The sequence below is a fragment of the Fusarium solani genome (genome assembly GCF_023522795.1).
Source record: "Fusarium solani strain SB1 chromosome Unknown bctg00000005, whole genome shotgun sequence".
Taxonomy (NCBI): domain Eukaryota; kingdom Fungi; phylum Ascomycota; class Sordariomycetes; order Hypocreales; family Nectriaceae; genus Fusarium; species Fusarium solani.
In genome coordinates, this window is record NW_027072153.1 from 666,670 (window position 1) to 685,397 (window position 18,728).

An 18,728-nucleotide genomic window follows, 5' to 3' on the forward strand; every position below is an offset into this window, starting at 1 on the left:
CCATATTTTGATAGACTTGTAGAAGCAAGAAAGACAATTCGCGAGGATGGGATGTTTGCTATGTGGATTAGACGGCAGAACATCCTTATTATCTCATATCGTACATCTATCGCTGCCGTTGAAATGCTTGTACATAAAGGCATGATGCCCCTCGCGCCTTGTAACGCCGTCCAGGCCATTCCCTAGAGTATACCAAAATCCCTTGACCAATTGTATCCCCCTCTTAATTCGGGAGCATCCTCCACATTACTTGAATACGCCGTATTGCGTTCCCCCACTATTCTGTAAAGCGATAGCTGACCAGAGTATCGACGCGATGGTTGGCAGTGCTGAATCCTCTCAGTTGCACCTTCTCGCCATTCTCAATCTCCTTTGCATCCGAGTCGCCCCACTCGACGGGCACCTCACTGTCGGCGTCGGCATAGACGAGCACGTTGAAGGTGCAGTCGCCGTTGAGCTGGGGGAGGAAGGTGACGGACGCGGTGATCTGGCGGAAGATGGCGGCGATCTCGGACTGGATCTCGGCTTCGGTCTTTTCGGTGGCGAGGGGGTACCGCCAGCAGAGGCTGCGTTTTCTTGATCGGCAGAGGAGGACTTGGATTTGGACTTGGACTTTGTCGGCTTGAAGATTTGGACCTGGAGATGGGTTAGAAGTGTTGGGGATAGGGGGGTATGGATGTCGTACGTCGAATTGCCAGCGCTCGACGTGCTCGCCTGTGTCTTTATCTGTGATGACGATGACGAGCTTGGAGATCTTGCCGCCGACCATCCACTTGTCGAGCTGGGACATGATCTTCTTGATGTAGGCCTTTACTTGGTCATCGGCCGAGACTTGTTCGGGTCAGTTGGAGCGGCTCGAATATGATGTCAAAGAAGTTATACCTAGCATGTTGAGGCCATATTTCTTGACGCTGGGAAGAGTCAGTCTGAGTAAAGAACCAGGGGCAGAGGAGGACGTACGCTGTAAAGTCTTCGGCTGGGTAGACACCTCGTTGGAAGCTGCAAGCCGGTTAACAAGAAGAACTGGTGCCGTTGGAAGCTTATGCGCATACAGAATGGTATGAATTGAATATTGAAACTATGACCAAGCCCCAGAGTTAGCGATGCGCATTGCTGAATGTGACCTGTATGCAGACGTACGAATTCGGCAACCAGTCGGGCGCTGCCCTTGAGGGAGAGCTTGTGGACCTTGGACTTGTCCTTGTCCTTGCTCTTTGATGCTTCCTTTGACGACATTTTTTCTGCGGTATCGTTGGTATCGACGGCGTTAAGCTGGGCGATTTCTGGTGGATGGCGGCGGGTTGGAGTTTGGAGATGGTCGGTTTTGTTTACTTGCGGTTGCGGGGTGGAAAAGGGACGAGATGGTCTGTGCGGCGGGGTTCACCGAGCTCACCGAGATTCACCTTGAAACAGGAGACATGTGTATGAATGTGAACTTGAACCATTACAATTGCAGCATTAATTCGACCTGGCGGAGTAGTATACACTAGGGGGCCATTGAGGGATCTGTGGCCAGTCGTAATAATCATACCCATATTCACCATAATCGTACCGGTCATAGTACTCCATCGGATCAATGCTGCTCGTTGCAACAGATGTCGACCATGAATCATCCCAGTCCTGCTCTTGGTTTCTATCGCGGATGACCCACAGAGCCCAAGACCTGAAAAACACTCCGATACTGAGAAAGAAGGGGATCAATTGCGCCAGCGTCTCAAACTCACTAACGTTGTCGATGTGATTCCAGTAGATGGGGAGCTCTATGGCGAGAACCAAAAGGGTGAAGACAACAAGGCCCGATACTACGCGAAGAATGCGAAGACGTTTGATGTGCTTTTTTCTAGGGACGGTGAGTAGGCTGGGTTTTGAAGTATGAATATCCTCACCTGATCCTCCGTTGAGCTGCGCTCGAAGTGTCCGGAGCATCGCAGCATGAACCGAGAAAGATGAACCCGGCGAGCATAGCGAGAATGCCAATATAAAAGATGGCACTTGCAATTACATAACCCCGATTCTCCAAGTCCACCTTTCCCAACACAAACACAACTTCCCAACAGTCACGATTCAACCGCGGCAGAAATGTTGTATAGTACCATGCCCCCATGGCCGTGTTGCCCGCCAGGATCGTCACTGTCATCAGGTTATAAAACACCCCATGGTCCTCCTGTGACAGGAAGAAGGGGTCTAGATGAGGTTGGCACCTTGTGAGCAGCTGCCAGGTGCGCAACGGTATGAGAAACAGGAAGAAGCCCATTGCGAAGAGAAGAAGGAAGTAGACGTCGAGAGGATAGAGCTTCCCCTGGGCCGTGCCAATTATGAGGGCTGTCAGTGCCGCAGCAGAAGAGAATACGCTGACGAAGCGCATGTCTGTGAGGTCTTCTGAGAGGAGCTCGATTATGAGGGAGCCGAGCCATTGGATATAGAATGCAGTGCGGATGCCAACGCCATATAGATCTGGCCGGCCTGGAAGTAAGCAAAGATTTGAACTATTCTCATCCATGGGATATGAAGAGTAGCTGCATCGACCTGAGACAAAGAACCCAGGTCAGGGTGCAGATCTCCAGCATGGGCTGGGGTCTGGTATACACTTGTATGCCATCTTCCGCTTTGGCGGCATATCGCTAGCTCTCAGACGCCTTGGTATTATGCAGAGCGCAAGATAGACTTGCGCATGGCAGCTTCCACGACTGACGGGCCGATGCGATTCAGAGGTAGTCCGACACTAAATGCCAATAGAGCACTTGCTCGCGAGAGGCGTACATGAACAACTGCAGCGCTATCATTCTGTGGGTCCAGATTCCCCAGAACCGAGCTCCTCGGCCAAGGTGGATGAAGACCTAGAGCCTTGATACTGACCATCTCGTTAACAAAGCGGGCGAAGGTCTGCCGTTCCCAGAGTCGACGTTCCAGCGGGAAGATGCATCCACGGAGAGGCCTTGTGACAGCTCCCTAGGTATGACACCATGCCATTCTAGGGCGCCGACTGAAGTGACAGATACGGGGCATTGTTACGCATTCGAGAGCCCCAGAGTTGCGGATTCTCGTCGTTGAAGTTGTAGGTTCCTAGACTCAAGACACAACAGGGCACACGTGTCGCGGAGTGCGTGAACTGTGAACCCAAGCCGGTCACGTCGTGGGGTACGGTGAGAGCAGAGCAAGGCAACCGAGGTAGCATCAGTGAAGTCTGGCAAGTATTTGCTTGGACAAGTGAATGATGTCTGACTATTCTTATCGACATCCAAGTCTGGCACTCCGGGAGAGGAAGACGGCACGGAGGTACGTACCGGTCCGATCGACGGTGGAAAGTGGACCCCAGATAACGGCTCGCTTATCGATAAGAAACTTTTTTTCTGCCGCTCCAAGAACAATCCCACGCAGTTTTTCGCGGCGCATCTTTCTCTGCGACAACTCGACCGCCTTTCAATAGATTCCTCCCACCAAAGGAATTCCCCTCTTTAACAATGGCTGCAACAAAGCATCTCCTCGCCGAGAGTGAGGAAAACGGCGTCGACCGCCCCTCCAAGAAGACCAAGATCGCCGACGCCGACGAGAAGGCCCGCTTGAAGAAGGAGAAGAAGGAGCGCAAGGAGAAGAAGAGAGAGAAGAAGCGCAAGGCCGAGGAGGCTGCCGAGGCTAGCGCTGAGAAGGCTGACGACTCTGAGGCTGAGCGCGCTGCTGAGAAGGAGCGCAAGAAGGCCAAGAAGGAGAAGAAGAAGGAGAAGAAGCTCAAGGCTGTTGAGGCTGAGGCTGAGGCTGAGGACTCTGCTGAGCAGAATGGCGATGTCTCTGAGGAGGCGCCCAAGGAGAAGAAGTCTAAGAAGGACAAGAAGAAGTCCAAGTCTTCTGTGTCGAATGGCGACGCCCCTGTCAATGGCGCCTACTCCCAGACCATCAGCCTCTCCAGCGTTCCCCAAGCCGACATTGACAACTTCCTCTCCACCAACCAGATCGTCATCACTGACCCCAAGTCCGAAACCGTCTCCCTCCGACCTGTCCTGGAGTTCCACCACCTCCCCGCTACGAACCTCCTCGAGAAGAAGCCTTCGCCTTTCGCCAACTACAAGGCCCCCACCCCCATCCAGGCCGCCTCATGGCCCTTCACCTTGTCTGCCCGTGACGTGATAGGAGTTGCCGAGACGGGTTCCGGCAAGACGATGGCTTTTGCGCTGCCCTGTGTTGAGGCTGTTTCGGCGATTGGCGGAAAGAGCACCAAGGCAGTTATTGTCTCGCCCACGCGAGAGCTTGCGATGCAGACCCATACCCAGATGGCTCAGGTCGCTGCTCTGAATGGTCTCAAGTGCGTGTGTCTCTTTGGAGGTGCTTCCAAGGATGACCAGCGTGCGCAGCTTCGCCGTGGTGCTGACATCATTGTCGCTACTCCCGGACGTCTCAAGGACTTTATGTCTGATGACACTGTGGATCTAAGCCAAGCCGCCTTTGTCGTCCTTGATGAGGCTGACCGTATGCTTGACAAGGGTTTCGAGGAGGACATTAAGCAGATTCTGGGTAGCTGCCCTCCTCGTGAGCAGCGCCAGACACTCATGTTCACTGCGACATGGCCCCAGTCAGTGCAGGCCCTTGCTTCATCCTTCATGGTCAGCCCCGTCAAGATCACCATTGGATCCAGCGGCAAGGAGACTGCGGGCGGCGCTGTCGAGTTGCAAGCCAACGCACGAATCTCACAAACCGTCGAGGTTCTTGAGCCCAGGGAGAAGGAGTTCCGGCTGCTGCAGCTCCTCAAGGAGCACCAGCAGGGCAAGCAGAAGAACGACCGTATCCTGGTGTTCTGTCTGTACAAGAAGGAGGCCACCCGTGTGGAGAACTTCCTGAGCCGCAAGGGAGTCCGCGTTTGTGGTATTCACGGCGATCTGCGACAGGAGCAGCGGACAAAGAGTCTGGAGGCGTTCAAGACTGGTGTGACCCCTGTTCTTGTTGCTACTGATGTTGCGGCCCGAGGCCTGGATATCCCCGAGGTCAAGCTGGTTATCAATGTTACAGTATGTCTTGCTTTTTACACTTCTGCCAGCGGTTCTGACAGTTCTAGTTCCCCTTGACCATCGAAGATTACGTCCACCGTATTGGACGAACTGGCCGAGCTGGCAAGACTGGCCAGGCCATCACCTTCTTCACAGTGGAGGACAAGTCGCACTCTGGCTCGTAAGTATATGTACCCTCGCACACCGACCACTGACTTACACTCTACAGCCTTGTCAACATCCTCCGAGGTGCCAACCAGCCTGTGCCCGAGGACCTCCTCAAGTTCGGAACCACCGTCAAGAAGAAGGCTCACGACATGTACGGCGCCTTCTTCAAGGACGTCGACATGAACCAAAAGGCTACCAAGATCACGTTTGATTAAGTTTATTTACGGAGCAACTATTGTTTGGCGGCCTTGCGACCACGGATAGAGTGCAGACACTCGAGGATAAAACGGCGCTCAAAGAACAAACTGCGATGATTAGATGTGTCCAAAAGTGTTTTTTTGTATGGATTGTAGACGTACATGAGGAGCAATAATGGGACGGCCGAGGCGGCGACCTTGACGAGAGATTTGATGGGTTGGTCCTCTGCGCTGTCGAGGACCTTGAGTTGCTTGAGAAGTATAGCCGTAGCAAGGGAGACGGTCACTGAACCCTCCGGGAGCAATGTCTTGATTTCGAAATCGGTCCCGTGTTTCTTGAAGAATCGCTTGATGAATGCGCCACTCCAGACGATGCGGCATGCCATGTTGATGATGTTGGCTAGCACGAGGCCGATGGCACCCAGAGGGAATACCCACATGAAGAGGAATGCCGAGGCAGCAAAGGCGACGGAGAAAGCGCCCATCCAACCAGATTGCTGGTGGACCTCTGCTTCTGTGGCGACAGATGCCACGAATGACTCTGTGAGGCCGTTGAGGGCGAGGAAGGGGATGTAGAAGCAGTATGCTGCGAGTACGTCGCCAGCCCCTGAGCCGATCCATCGCTTGCCGGCCACGATGGCGAGGAGAGGAGGAGCGGCGAAGGGTCCGATGTTGATGATTATAGATGAGAGAAGGATGTAGAGTCGGAGGAGGGTGCGGAGATTCTGCTTTGCTTCATTCACAGCTGGCGAGGGCTTTGCAGATTGCTTTTCACCGTCCCCGACAGGCGCGGGTGCTGTAGGAGACGACAGGAGGCGGGAAAAGTAACTGCGGCTGCTTTCTTCTACTGGTTGGAAGAGTAGACGTGCTAGAAGACCACCGTAGTTGTTGGCGAGGGCATATGCGCCTTGAACCTCGGCGGTGGCGAGCAGAGAAACGAGGAATGTGTCGCCTTGTGTTAGGAGATGCTTCACCACGCTCTGAGCCATCATGCTCCCAGCAAGACTCATAGTTTGCCGGTCAAAGTAGGATCCCCAGAAGCGACCATTCTTGGTGGAAACAGCTTTGGGAAGAATAGAGAAGCCGATCGTAGAAGCGAGTTGATATCCAGAGATGAGATAGACGAGCAGTAGAGAGGCGCCATAGGTCATCTGGCCGAGGGCGAAAGGGAGAACACCAATATCTTTCTGCTGCTTCGATGCCCAGACTGCGGAGCCAAAAACAACAATGCACCGTAGAAACGTGGCAATGGACTCTGCGGCTGCTCGCGTGCCAAACTGGAGACGCATCTGCATGAGGACAAAGCAAGGCTCGGAGAGCAGCTCAACCATTGCCGCCAGACCGTAGAGATATAGCGACTCGACGAGATATGGCGTTGAAACAGCCGCACCACTCGGAAACGCGAGGTACATCCATCCCAGAACGAGACTGACGACGCTTCCCAGGCCAATGGCGAGATACCCAAGGTTCACGACAGCCTGGCTCTCTACCTTCGCTGCGTCACTGCCTTTCGTGGTGTTTCCCACTGTACCCTGACGTTGGATAGCCACACGAAGACTCTCACGGGCAAAAAAGAGGACTGAGAGGTAGTAGACCTCCAGCTGCGTGGATAGACCTAGGAGTGGCGCGGTGAGGTAGCGCAGGAGGAGCTGGTTGGCAACAAAGGTGATGAGGCGCGATGCGAGCTGGAGGATGATGAGGAGGGAAGCGCCCTTGAGCATGGAGGCGCTCTGAGGGGGTGAGCCCGCGTCTTGAGGCTTTGGAGATGGTGTCATCTTTGGCCTGAGGTGTGAGGTGGCCGTGATGGTAAGTTGAGGTTCGATGTCTTGAACACGTGGAGGCGCGATGGCTGTGGCGATGGATCCATGGTGTTTTGGGGCTTCAGTGGGTGACCGCTAATTTACAGTTCTTCCCCTTCTAATTTTTAGTGGGCTGCCACCAATGTCTGCTGGATGGCTTGTCCATGTTCAACTTGAACAATGATGAAAATAATTCATAGATAGACATTATCCCATGGTCTTTAGCTTGATTGAGATGAGATATTTCTGTTATGGATGGCTTAAACATAGTTAAAGCATCCTCATAAGCCGCGATTCAGGTGACATGCGTCTGTCTTCACAACCCGGGTTAAACGAACTGTTGGGTTACGCGATGCCTTTGTGCTTCACCTGGTCACCCAAGGAAGCCATCGCCCGTGCAATGGATTGACATGTACGGTCTTGTGTCTACGGGACTTTTGTTGCTTGAGTTCCAATAATGTTGCAATTACTCCTAGGTAGAGAGTTTCATAGGCTCCAGCGGTCTATCGTGTGTGGCTTACGCCATGCATTGAGGCTCAACGCTCACCAGGATAGAGGGCCCATTTCCTGGCCTCAATACAGGGATTGGCTTGACTTCAAGTATTAATTCTCAGTCGCATGTCTCTCTCACAAAGTATCTGCCTGACAATGAAGCATAAGTTAGAACTCACCTGACGAAACCGATCAGATTACCAATGCTCAAAGAACAACAGAGTCAAAGCCTCTCTCGCTTCCGGTTAAGCGTGTTTGCTGTTGGGAGACGTCAGACTCTAAGGATCGGCGGTCTAAGCCATGATTTCCTCTCTTGGGGGCGGAAACTCCATAAATAGCACTCGACAACGCCACAGAAGCTATTGAATCGTTTAATGAATGGAGGAATTTGGGACTTTATCATGTCTCGTGACGTATTGATCTAGATTATCTAGACGCGTTGATGATTATGAAACAAAAAAGGACCCTTGAGTTGTGGGCAAACACCAAAGCTGACGAGGTGAGATGAACATGGATCGTCGGTGCATGTCAGCGGCGATCCACCCTCTCGGGAACGATGGGTGGTTTTTTACAAATGGAAATGGTCAGCGAGGATGAAGCAGATCGTCTCTTATTGTTTTGAATATCCCGGGTAAAGTTTGTGTGGTGTAACACAGACTGAAACTCATCGTCATGAACCCATGATTGAGATCGGCATATTATCGACTTGACCTTAAGAATTCTTCTTTCTGTGATGCCGTGCCTATCTATTGGAATGAATTCGATCCTGGACTAGAGGTAAACAGGCAAACAAATTGTCTATTTTTATATATCTTTCCATTCGCCTCTCGTCATGCACCTCAGCCTCTTTCTTTGTTGACCATCAAACCCACAACACGGAAACTCAGCCTTACATGTCCCCCATGGTCTCAAACCCCTGTCCAAGTCCCTGTCATTTCCATTCCTAGACCTCTTTACTCAGCAAATCCTTCCTCCGCCCCAGAACTTGATTCGTTGAATGTGTACGACGAAAGCGGGCTTGTCAGAGTTCCCTTGCAGTCAAGACCAAGAGCTTGGGGCAAGACATTGTGTTTCTGTTTTCCTCATCCGTCGTCTTTTCCTTTCCCACTCCCATCTTGTTCCCATTCCTTTGAGTTGCGCGGTCACCCCCTGCTTGCGCCACACTTGTAACAAACTGAATTGAGCGAACCGTCGAATCCCTGCGATTCCAACACCCATCGCAAAAGAAGTCTGACATGGGGCCAACGCCTCAGCTTCGACTCGACGAAACTTGATGTGTGTTTGTAACAAAAAGAGGGCATACTCTCTCTCACAATGGCCGATCCCTCAAGGCCTCTCACCTCTCCCGACGACACCGTCTCCCCATCACTGTCGTCAGCTTCGAGGAGGGTGGCGTCCCCGAGACAGGCGGCTCTGAATCTGTTTCGCGGAAACAGTGGATATCAGCGCATGCCCTCCGGCGGCGACCACGAGATGGTCGATCTCGACGATTCCGGCCCCTCGTCATACGCATCCGGACTCGGCATCTCAATGAGACCGGGTCCGCCTCCGGCTTCAAGATCAAGTCCACCAGAGACACCTCGTTCGCACCACGGTCTTCTTGGTTCAACTTCCTCAGTAGTCGCTTCATCGAATTATCCTCCAGAACCATATCTAAGTCCCAATATGGCGAGGACCAGCAATCAACAAGGCGCGCCGGAGCCATTTTCTGAGATTTGGACTCCGGCTGTGCCTCACCCAGCTTCATCACCCAGTGGAAATCCGACAGAGGAATCTCATAATCTCAAGGACTCACCTAATACCCAGGCTCGTGGGCTTAGCTCACCGGCTTCAAACTTGGATGGGCAAAGCACGCCGACTGTTGTAGGGCCGAGGGGAGAGGTTATAGATGACGACTTTGACGACGATACGTTTTATAAGAAATTCGGTAAGAGAGATTCAAGTGTTGCGCTCACACAAAGCTCACCTCAATAGGCGAACCTCCAAGCCACTGCTCCTCCGACCAAGACATTCACCAAAGCAGAACAAGATGGCTCTCCATTACGATCTACGTTCTTTCCTTATACTCTACCATCATGAGCGGTATCTGGCTAGTCACAGCTATTGTACAGCCCCGATGGGGTCACGGTATCTCGTCAAAACACGGCCTTGTGCCCTCAACAGCGACGACGGTTGCCGCGCTTCTCGCAAAAACGATTGAAATGTCTTTTGTGACAGTTTTTGTCTCCTGCCTCGGTCAAGTTCTGACACGAAGGGCGTTTATCCGCAAGGCTCAAGGAATGACACTTGCAGAAATGACGATGCGAAATTGGGTCATTCAACCAGGCTCTCTCATCACTCACTTTGAAACCCTCCCTTCGTCGTCCATGACCATCCTCGGCATGCTGTCCCTGACGGCTACGTTCGCGGCAGCTTTCTACACCACCGCCTCCGACGCCATGGTCTCTCCCAAGCTCAAGTCCGGAGGTTGGGAAACTAAGGAGCTTTCGGGCTATGTGCGCGCGTCGTATGCCAACGCGCAGTACGTCTCTCACGACTGTCCTTACCTCTTTAACATTGAGAAAACCGACATCCATGCAGCCGAGTCGTGTATGAATGTGCAGTTTTCGGGCCAGTCGTACCGCAACCTCTTGAGTTTTATGGGCACATGGACGAACATCAACCAGAACAGTACCAGCGTTGGAAATGACCTATCGAAGCGACCGACGGGTACAACGCTTCTCTTTGACAACACTACCATGATGTCGACTTGGATCGAGAGGGAGCACAGCAACGTGACGGCGCAGTACGAAGAGACAGGGCGAATCATTAATAATGTCACACTCGCCCTGCCGCACCCCGGCGTCTACGGCGCCGCAACCCTGCCAAAGAACGGCATCCTTCAGCCAGACGACCTCGCTGGGGTTGGAGAATACGCCGTCCGAGCTGGAGTCGTCTCACCTTCTGTCAACGTTCTGTGTGTCGACGCGGACAAGAAGGACCTTGCCCCGCTCGTTTATACGGAATGGCCTAACGCACTGGTCAACAGGACGGATGTGGGCGATCAAGTTATGGGGTGGGATGGCTGGGCTGGTGAAGTACCTCAACCGACCAAGAAGGGAGGAAAGCCTGAATATCTCAACCGAACAGTCCTTGATGACATCTTCAAATGGGGGCCCAAGTACGAGCGAAGGCCTCCAGTGTTCCAACTCGTATGTTGTTGTATTCCTGTGCACAATATCAATTGGCTAACAGCTACAGTATCCCTACGACTATAACCTTCTCTCCAACGGAACCGTTTTCGAAGCTGACGCCATCTATATGCTGGGGAAGTCGGCAGGGAACAAGAACTACACGCTCTGCCAGCTGCGCTCCTGGGTCTCTCCCAACTGCTCCACGCAGTTCAACATCTCTGGTACAGCTGGAGCTAACATGGAGGCGCACTGCGAGGATGACAAGGACGAAAATGCCTACCGTCGGTCATTTCCACCTGACCAGGGTTGGTCTCCTCCTTCTCTGGACTGGAAGGTGAGTTATACTTGGCATCCATGAGACATGCAAGATACTAACACAGACAGTGGCTCGCTGATCAATGGCGATTATCCATGGACCTCAATGGCGGTGCTGTTAACAACAACGCCTCCAATGCCCGTATCCTGACCCAGCTTGCCCTTCATGAGCCCAAGCTTCCATCAAATCTACCCTCAATGGCTGAAGCTGTAGCCGTCTACTCAAGCGCCCTCATCATGATCAGCGCCATCGATACCCCCTTCCGACACTACTGGGACTACAAAGCGCCCAACAACTGGGTCGAGAACGGCCCTGGGTTCCTGCAGACATTCAACGCATCGCTCATCACGCAGCAGTACACGTCAGGCCACACAAACGACTGGCAGAACATTTTTTACGTAGTCCTCGTGCTCGTCTTCGCCATCAACCTCTTCTGTCTATTCTACTTCATCATGCGGTCCGGCCTGGTGACCGACTTCACCGAGCCGCAAAACATGTTCTCTTTGGCTGTCAACAGCCCGCCGAGTTATGCGCTCAACGGCAGTTGTGGAGGAGGACCTGAAAAGAGGCATCTTGTGGTGCCGTGGAAGGTGGCATTTGCCCCAAGTGCAAACCACTACTTCTTTCAAGATACGGCGGGTGGCAAGGAGCCATCGCAAGGCTTGAGCACGGCAAGGGAGTATGGTCAGCCGAGGGCGAGCAGTTACAAGAGACTGAGTTCGAGTAAGGGATGGCTATAGGAGTTTTTCTGGGAAGCACCGTTGGGCGTTTGGGTGTTTGAACATGGTGTTGATGGGTAAGGATTCAGGGTAGTCGCTGTCCGTAGCTCTCCTCGCAGAAGGTGCACCGGCACATGAATGGTGGCCACTTCCTCAAGAGATCAACTCTTGTTGCCCTTTTTTTCCTGAGATCCCTTCCTCTTCCGTCTCTTGAACTTGAATCTTTCATCAACCCAACATTCTTCACCGCTTGAACTTGATTGCTTCATCAACTCAACATCAACCCAACATTTTCTTTCCATCACCAGAATCACAACATCATCATACATCATGTCCGACGTCCAAGGTTTCCCCCCATCCGCGAGTGACTACATCCTGTCCGAGGACATGTTCATCCCCGACGTCGCAAAGGCAATCGACCCCAAAGACCGCGCCAGGCGCCAACGATCGGTGCGAAGAGTCGTCAAGGCTTTTGACAGGGCCAAGCGCAGCATGTCACTCTGGAGCGTTTCGATGTTGTGGAACTACCTCCGGACTACAGACTGGGTCTGCGGCGAGAGGGATGTTTCGAAACACCCCGAAGGAAGGCTCTTGCTTGAGCAGGATGCGTCGTCAAGGTGGCCCATGGACTGGTACGGTCGCCTCTTTGTCGTTCAAGCAACCTGCCACAAGACGGACCAGCTCGAAAGGATTCACAGAGAACATGCCAGTCATTGGGGCTGCGCGTACCACGAGGACCGGCCGTTCTACCCTGACCTCTACCGTGACAACAGCAGAAATAGTCGCCGTCCTGGTTCTTCTGAATATTCTGTCGCCCTGTCTAAGTGGACTCAGGACTCTGCCTACTCTATGGAACCCAACCGGGGTAGAAGTTCACCTCGCCCCAGATCTCAGTCTCCAACTCTAGCCGACTACGACATCATAGACCCTCACCATCTTGAGGAGGCCATGCCTCCTTCTGCCGTCAGCCAACCAACACGACCTGATCGGACCAGCCCCGAGGACCCGCCTGCTCAGGTTGACCTGGCCATGTCTCCTCTCCTCAAGCAACCAACACAACCAGTTCACACGAGCCCCAAGACCTCCCCACGGCCTAGTCACTCCGGCCAAGCCTCGTCTTGTTCTATCCTCAACCAACTGGCAGATCTTGTTCCCACCCGCGATAGGGCCATAAGTCATGACGGCGTCAACCAGCTTCTCACTAAATCCCCAAGTCCGTATATGCCGGCCTCTTGTACCGACAAGGAGCCAACCCAACCTGCTAGCACCAACCCTGAGGTCCCACGTCCTGCTCAACCCGGCCTGATTACACCTGCAGAACTAGGCGACCGGGTTATAAATCATGATCCCTTCAAACCCTTTCTCAGTACATTCCCGGACCTGTCTATTCCAGCCACTCTCCACACCAACCAGTTAACCCGACCTGCTCGCAACGGCCCTGAGATCTCACGTCCTGTTCAGGCTGATCCAGCTATCCCTCCTCCAATGAGCCGAACAGCAGTTCCAGCTCGCCCCATCTCCCAGGCCACCTCACGTCCTGGCCACTTCAACCCAGTTCTGCATCCCTACGGTTTTCCTCCCACTGGGGGCATGATAGGTCCCAACGGACACCTTCACACTGCAATCCCAAACATGCCTCCGCCAGCCTCTCACCTTGTCGACCGGCCTGTGCATGTTCGTGGCCCTCCCAGCATGGTTACAAATCCTCACGACATACGACCACGTTCTCCTCGCCATGGCGACCCGCCCATGTTCTGGTCTGGCCGTAATACTGGGCCTGTCGGTTCAGTGCTGGATGTACAATCCTGCATTATCCAGGCTACGCAAGCTGCGCAACAGGCAATCGAACTTTCCCAGAGGTCACTGCATCACGTTCGGAGATTGGAAGCCTTTTCAACCACCATGTCGGACTATGTCCAACAGTCGGCGCTCCATGCCCGCCGGTCAAGAAACTACATGGATGGGTCTGCTGCTGTTACTAAGGGGATAAAGGAAGAGATCCGCGGATCAATGGCCAACAATGAGGCGGCCGTGACCACAGCGAACCGAGCCTTGGGTCTTGTCGAGAGACTGCGCAATGCCTTTCAACTGAGCCATGAGAATGAGGCGATGTGAAGGCGGTCTGGTTATGGAACATCAGCTATGTATAACAGTGTAGAACATTTCGGTGCATCCGAGGCTCAAGTTGCCTGGAGTGGAATCGAGTCTTTGTAAAGCGTGTATTGTCATTAGCGATTTGAGTTAGGAGAGTAGCCATAATGTACTGTTAGCCATGGGCTAGTGCTCATTCCATCCCGCCTTGTTTGACCTTTGCCCTCCTGGAGCTCTCAATCGCCAGCCTCCATGGCCCCTTTCCCTTCGAATCGTTGTCGTAGATTCTCTGCTATCAACTGCGCCTAGTAGCGCCGGATCGTGCTCAACGTAGCTGAATTCTTCGAGGTGCTCTCAAGCAGTTCCCTGCATTGCTTGGCAGGGTTGGGCCTTGGCCTGGGCCTGGTTTGTGTTGATGCTGTTGGGTCTGACTGCGTCTTGGACAACAGTGGGCAGGTTGGCGGCGTCGACGCGGCTGACCTCTTTTTTGATTTCATCCTCGTTCTGTTGCGGCGTAGCTGGTTTGGCGAATTGGCCAGTTGCCTGGGCGTTCTGGGCTGGCTTCGAAGGTTGTTTGCCAGCGGGAGCACCTGCGCCTCCAGATGGTCTCAATGGGAGGGGAGCTCGATCATGTCGTGGAGCCGAGCCCAGGGCATGGGTGTTGCAGGACATGGACGCCTGGCTCCCGCCTCCAGACTTGACGGGGGTCTTTCCGAGGAATAGCAGATACTCCTTGTTGGGATCGTCGATCTTGGGGTACGTGAGCTTGTCCATGTTGAAGAGAACACCCCAATGAGCAGAGAACTCATAGAGAAGTCTGACAACCCAATCCTCAGGTCCCCAGATAGCATGGCAGACAAACAGATGAGGATAATACAGCCGCCCGTGTCCGCGGGTAGGTATCAGACCTTTGAGGCTGCGGAACAAGGCGTAGTTGGACGGGTTGCGGGCGCTTCTGATCCATTCGCCGCGTCGGATGTACGTGTATAGCTCCTGGCGGGTTGAGGGAGACATGGAGGATTTGATGTTTTTGTAGGCTTTGAGAACTTTTTTGACGCATTCACGGCGCCAGTTCTGGGCGCTGGGTCGGGGGGCCATCATGCCGATTTGGGGTTCGAAGTGCTTCATGGTGAGGGGTTCCTCGCCTGTGGAGGCGCCTGTGGAGGGTGTTGTCTTTTGCGCCATTGTGGGTGATGGTTTGCTTTGTCTTGTTAATTGACGAGGCGGAGAAGATGAAGGGTGGAGGTGATGAGGTGAATTGGAGAGAGAGAGAGAGATGGAAAGGGGGCTTTTGAGGTGAGTGTTCAACGGGGTCTCTGAATCATCGCCAGCTCATTCTTCTGAGCGTGTAAGCGGAAGGAGAGAGATTGAGCGGACCTTGGCATTCGGAATGCCATTTTGTGCATAGCATAATGTGAATCGCGACCGATTCTGAGGCCCATTTTCTAGGGAGATAATAACCAGGTGAGTACCAACAGGTCGACCACTCACGCAACTCTCAGTAAGGGAAGTGGTGAGTTTTTAGCTATTGGGATATTGCAATAGCATGTAAGGCTTAACTATGTACTGTACCTTGATCAAGAGTTGCTGCCGCTTGTCCGCTGGTATCGTGTGAGGAGGCCTTGGCAGGCACTTACACCAGACAGTGCCAAGGACTTGGCAGGGCGATCACCACACTACAACAGGCGAATCACATGTAAGAAAAGGTGTAAGGAACTACTTTTGAGTGCTTTCGAAATTGGAGACTAATAAAAGACACATGTTGATAAGCATAAGTGTAGAAAAGCGTCCCAGACGACCCGAGGACGTTAGCGAGTCTTGACTGCATAGCCTAGCAATAAGGTACTGTGAGATGTCACGCAGAGCTAGTATTGCAACCGGGGGGACCGTTACTTGATCATTTTAGGCGTCCAACCCGGTATCTCCTCAATTCATGCCAACAAAACGTTTCTCAAGTCAGGGCAACTATTCCAAGTTTCAGGCTGGATCAAGGCTGGGCAACATTGGGGACGCCGTCAATGCCGCGTTCTCTAGGATGCCTACGTCTAAGCATGATGAATGCACATATTAAAGAAAACACTACCGAGAGATCCAAGGCAGCGATGGGGGGCTTTGCTCCACCATCGACAAATCGAGAGTGGCTGATGGTCGCGAACAACCTTGCCACTGAGTTCTGATTCCAAATACAAAGAGCTCACCAAGCGAATAGGCCCGAGATTGAAAGAGCGTGGTAGTGTCAGGGATGCGGTTGAGTTCCTCTTCATTCCAATAAATCATGGTGGGATAAGCCCAGCATCAAAAGAGACTTGTCGTGCAATGAAGGCAAAGTCAGGGGTTGGCTGTGAAGTATGGCCGAGCAAAGACGGGCATAATTCTCACGAAGCCATTATTCAGCAGTGGTAAACTCAGTGCCTTTGCTCGAAGAGAGAGTTGTCGTCTAGTACTGGTCCTGTTAATAGAATCTCATCAGCGGGGTGACGAAGCTACCCGATGGTTTCGCAGATTCATGGCCGAGCAAAGGTGAGCACAGGGGTCATGAAGCTATCGCTCAACAGTGGCTAACTCGGGGCTTTTGGTCAAAGAGGGAGTCGCCGTGGAGTACTGGCCCTGTTAAAATCTTATAATCGGGGCGACGAAGCTACCTCGATGGTTTCGCATTGTCAAAAGAGATTTGTGATGTAATGAAGGCAAGCCAGGGGCTGGGTGTGATGCATAGATGAGCAAAGATGAGCCCAGAGCTTACATGAAGCTATCGCTCAACAGTGGCCAACTCAGTGTCTTTGTTCAAAGAGAGAGTTGCAGAGCACTGGTCCTGTTAAAATCTCATCATCGGGGTGACGAAGCTACCCCAATGATTTCACGGATGCAGCGGGTGATGAAGTCCATGTGATGAGGAGAACTTGACAAGCACGCGAGACTTCCAATTCTCCAAGGCCTCGTAATTGCCTGCCTGAATACCAGCCCAAACTCCACTTCAGCTCTCCAGCAAGGGGCCGGATCCCTTGACAGTCCAGACTGCGGAGTGTGGAGGTGTTGGGGATAGCGTCCGAGGCAACACCGAAGCTGTCGTCCCATTCCCATGCGCGGCTCCGCAAGCCAACATGGCCATGATCATGTCAAGCATGACGAGATGTCTTGAGACGTTTTCGAGTATCAGCTCAGTGGTGGTTTGTGATCAACGGGCCGACCTCGAGAAAGAGGGTTAAAGAACTCAACAACACCACAAACTCCCATCATGCAAAACTTCTCCAACAGACAAGATCTAGTCTTACGGTAGGTTTCCCTCCTCAGTTTCGAGTGCCGGTCTAGACGGGCCTGACCCCACAATGCCGCCGAGCCTCAAGGACAAGGAGGTCCTTGATCGGATGGTTTGTCGAGATGTTGGTCTGCTCTTTGGAGTCTCGGAGGAGAACGGGACCCACGAGCCAGAGACTGTCATAGGCTGCAAGACCCTTGCGCCCGTCGAAACGGTGCACCCTCGGAGCCTCCGTCCACACTCGAGAGGAACAGGAAACCCGTCATTGGTGTTTGACGAGATGTCGGCCCGACACCTCATTGGAAGGGGGTGATTTTGAGTTTCGCGATCGCCAAGTTTTCGATCCATCGTCAGAATTTTGGAGAGAATGCAACCCAACCTACAGGACTTGGAGATGCTCCTTGCTTCCCCTCTTCTTCATCTCCAGGATAATACAGGTTGCGGGGGATAAGACAGCCCATGGGGAATCAAGGTCTGGGGATGCAAAGTGTCAAAGGGTGTTAGTCGAGGTTAGGATGCTCCCATGATCGGGATGGCCTAGGTGCTATCTCGCCACTTACGCCAACATCTTTGATACTCCTACTCTCAACGGTCATGACGAAAAGGCTGCTTCACTGGTGCTTGAAGCATCAATGTTGAAATTGGCTTCTAGAGTTCTTCGAATGTCTTGCATGCCCTGCAGATCAAACGTCTACCGTTGATCTCTGTCTCAACAATGTCATTGTCTTTCTCAAAAGTAACATAGAAGTGTCTCTTCACTGGGGAGAGTCAATCCAAAGTTAGAGTTGGCGCCATGGATAAGGGTTTCTCTCGAGTACTCCAAATCAAATGTCGCCTCCAAGCTGTCTCCCTCCCACCACAAAAAAACAAGAATCTCACACCTGATGGGTGTAGACAAACTCCCGCTTACTGGGCAGCAAAGCGCTCGACAGGGCCTACCACATAAAAAGCTAAATGAAAAGACCTAGTGGACGTGCCGTAATAGGGCCGAAACGGTCGTTGGTCCTCGCGCGACGCTATTCCGGAGGGTTTTGGCCTGAGCGGTTAGACTGACATGCATACCATCATAGGATCGCAACTAATTCATCACTTGAACATGTTGGAAAGCATCAAATTGCTCATGAGAGTGGCAAATCGAGTAGCTCGTAGTTGAATGCCAAGGACAAGACTTTCCCACACTTGACGATACTACAACTTGGCGTTTGCCCAGCCGGCCTGGCCCGGGGGAGGTGGGATCTTGGGAGACCCGCATCTCGCCCCGGCATCTGCTGCTGTTGTGGGGATCTTCATTACATGGTCATGGGTTATCATGATGGAGATCCTGACTTGGCCTCGTGGTTAGAAGCATTCTGTTTCATCTGCCGAGGCTTTTCTGCATCCGAGTTATCCGTTCAAAGTCATGCATGGGAGCTGAGACCAAGGATCAAGCAATGCTCCTCATACATACAAACAACACCAAGTATTGTTGAGTGTGTATTCTTTGTTTGTCTCCCATACACCAAGTGTAGTATGACACAACACCCTCTTTCTCAAAAGCAGCG

General features: G+C 52.7%; 6 protein-coding genes across 6 annotated transcripts; 3 read left to right on the plus strand and 3 right to left on the minus strand.

Moving 5' to 3' along the window:
* Positions 1-277: 277 nt before the first annotated feature.
* MRS44_008614 (uncharacterized protein) lies at positions 278-2,500 on the minus strand (the record flags this gene model as incomplete). Its single annotated transcript, XM_065620997.1, has 7 exons — positions 278-831; positions 883-911; positions 961-999; positions 1,053-1,078; positions 1,141-1,366; positions 1,553-1,840; positions 1,887-2,500. The coding sequence occupies 7 exons, from the start codon at positions 2,498-2,500 to the stop codon at positions 278-280; spliced, it is 1,776 nt and encodes a 591-aa protein (XP_065477069.1).
* A 961-nt stretch (positions 2,501-3,461) lies between these two features.
* Positions 3,462-5,359, plus strand: MRS44_008615 (uncharacterized protein; the record flags this gene model as incomplete). The annotated part of the gene is made up of 3 exons (XM_065620998.1): positions 3,462-4,997; positions 5,045-5,157; positions 5,206-5,359. The coding sequence occupies 3 exons, from the start codon at positions 3,462-3,464 to the stop codon at positions 5,357-5,359; spliced, it is 1,803 nt and encodes a 600-aa protein (XP_065477070.1).
* A 17-nt stretch (positions 5,360-5,376) lies between these two features.
* MRS44_008616 (uncharacterized protein) lies at positions 5,377-7,116 on the minus strand (the record flags this gene model as incomplete). The annotated part of the gene is made up of 1 exon (XM_046269616.2): positions 5,377-7,116. One exon carries the CDS (start codon positions 7,114-7,116, stop codon positions 5,377-5,379), a length of 1,740 nt encoding a protein of 579 aa, XP_046132071.2.
* Positions 7,117-8,946: 1,830 nt separating this feature from the next.
* On the plus strand, positions 8,947-11,861 carry MRS44_008617 (uncharacterized protein; the record flags this gene model as incomplete). The annotated part of the gene is made up of 4 exons (XM_046278560.2): positions 8,947-9,559; positions 9,607-10,823; positions 10,873-11,139; positions 11,190-11,861. The coding sequence occupies 4 exons, from the start codon at positions 8,947-8,949 to the stop codon at positions 11,859-11,861; spliced, it is 2,769 nt and encodes a 922-aa protein (XP_046132072.2).
* Positions 11,862-12,170: 309 nt separating this feature from the next.
* Positions 12,171-13,955, plus strand: MRS44_008618 (uncharacterized protein; the record flags this gene model as incomplete). Its single annotated transcript, XM_046283644.2, has 1 exon — positions 12,171-13,955. One exon carries the CDS (start codon positions 12,171-12,173, stop codon positions 13,953-13,955), a length of 1,785 nt encoding a protein of 594 aa, XP_046132073.1.
* A 330-nt stretch (positions 13,956-14,285) lies between these two features.
* Positions 14,286-15,116, minus strand: MRS44_008619 (uncharacterized protein; the record flags this gene model as incomplete). Its single annotated transcript, XM_046281192.2, has 1 exon — positions 14,286-15,116. The coding sequence occupies one exon, from the start codon at positions 15,114-15,116 to the stop codon at positions 14,286-14,288; it is 831 nt and encodes a 276-aa protein (XP_046132074.1).
* Positions 15,117-18,728: the final 3,612 nt, after the last annotated feature.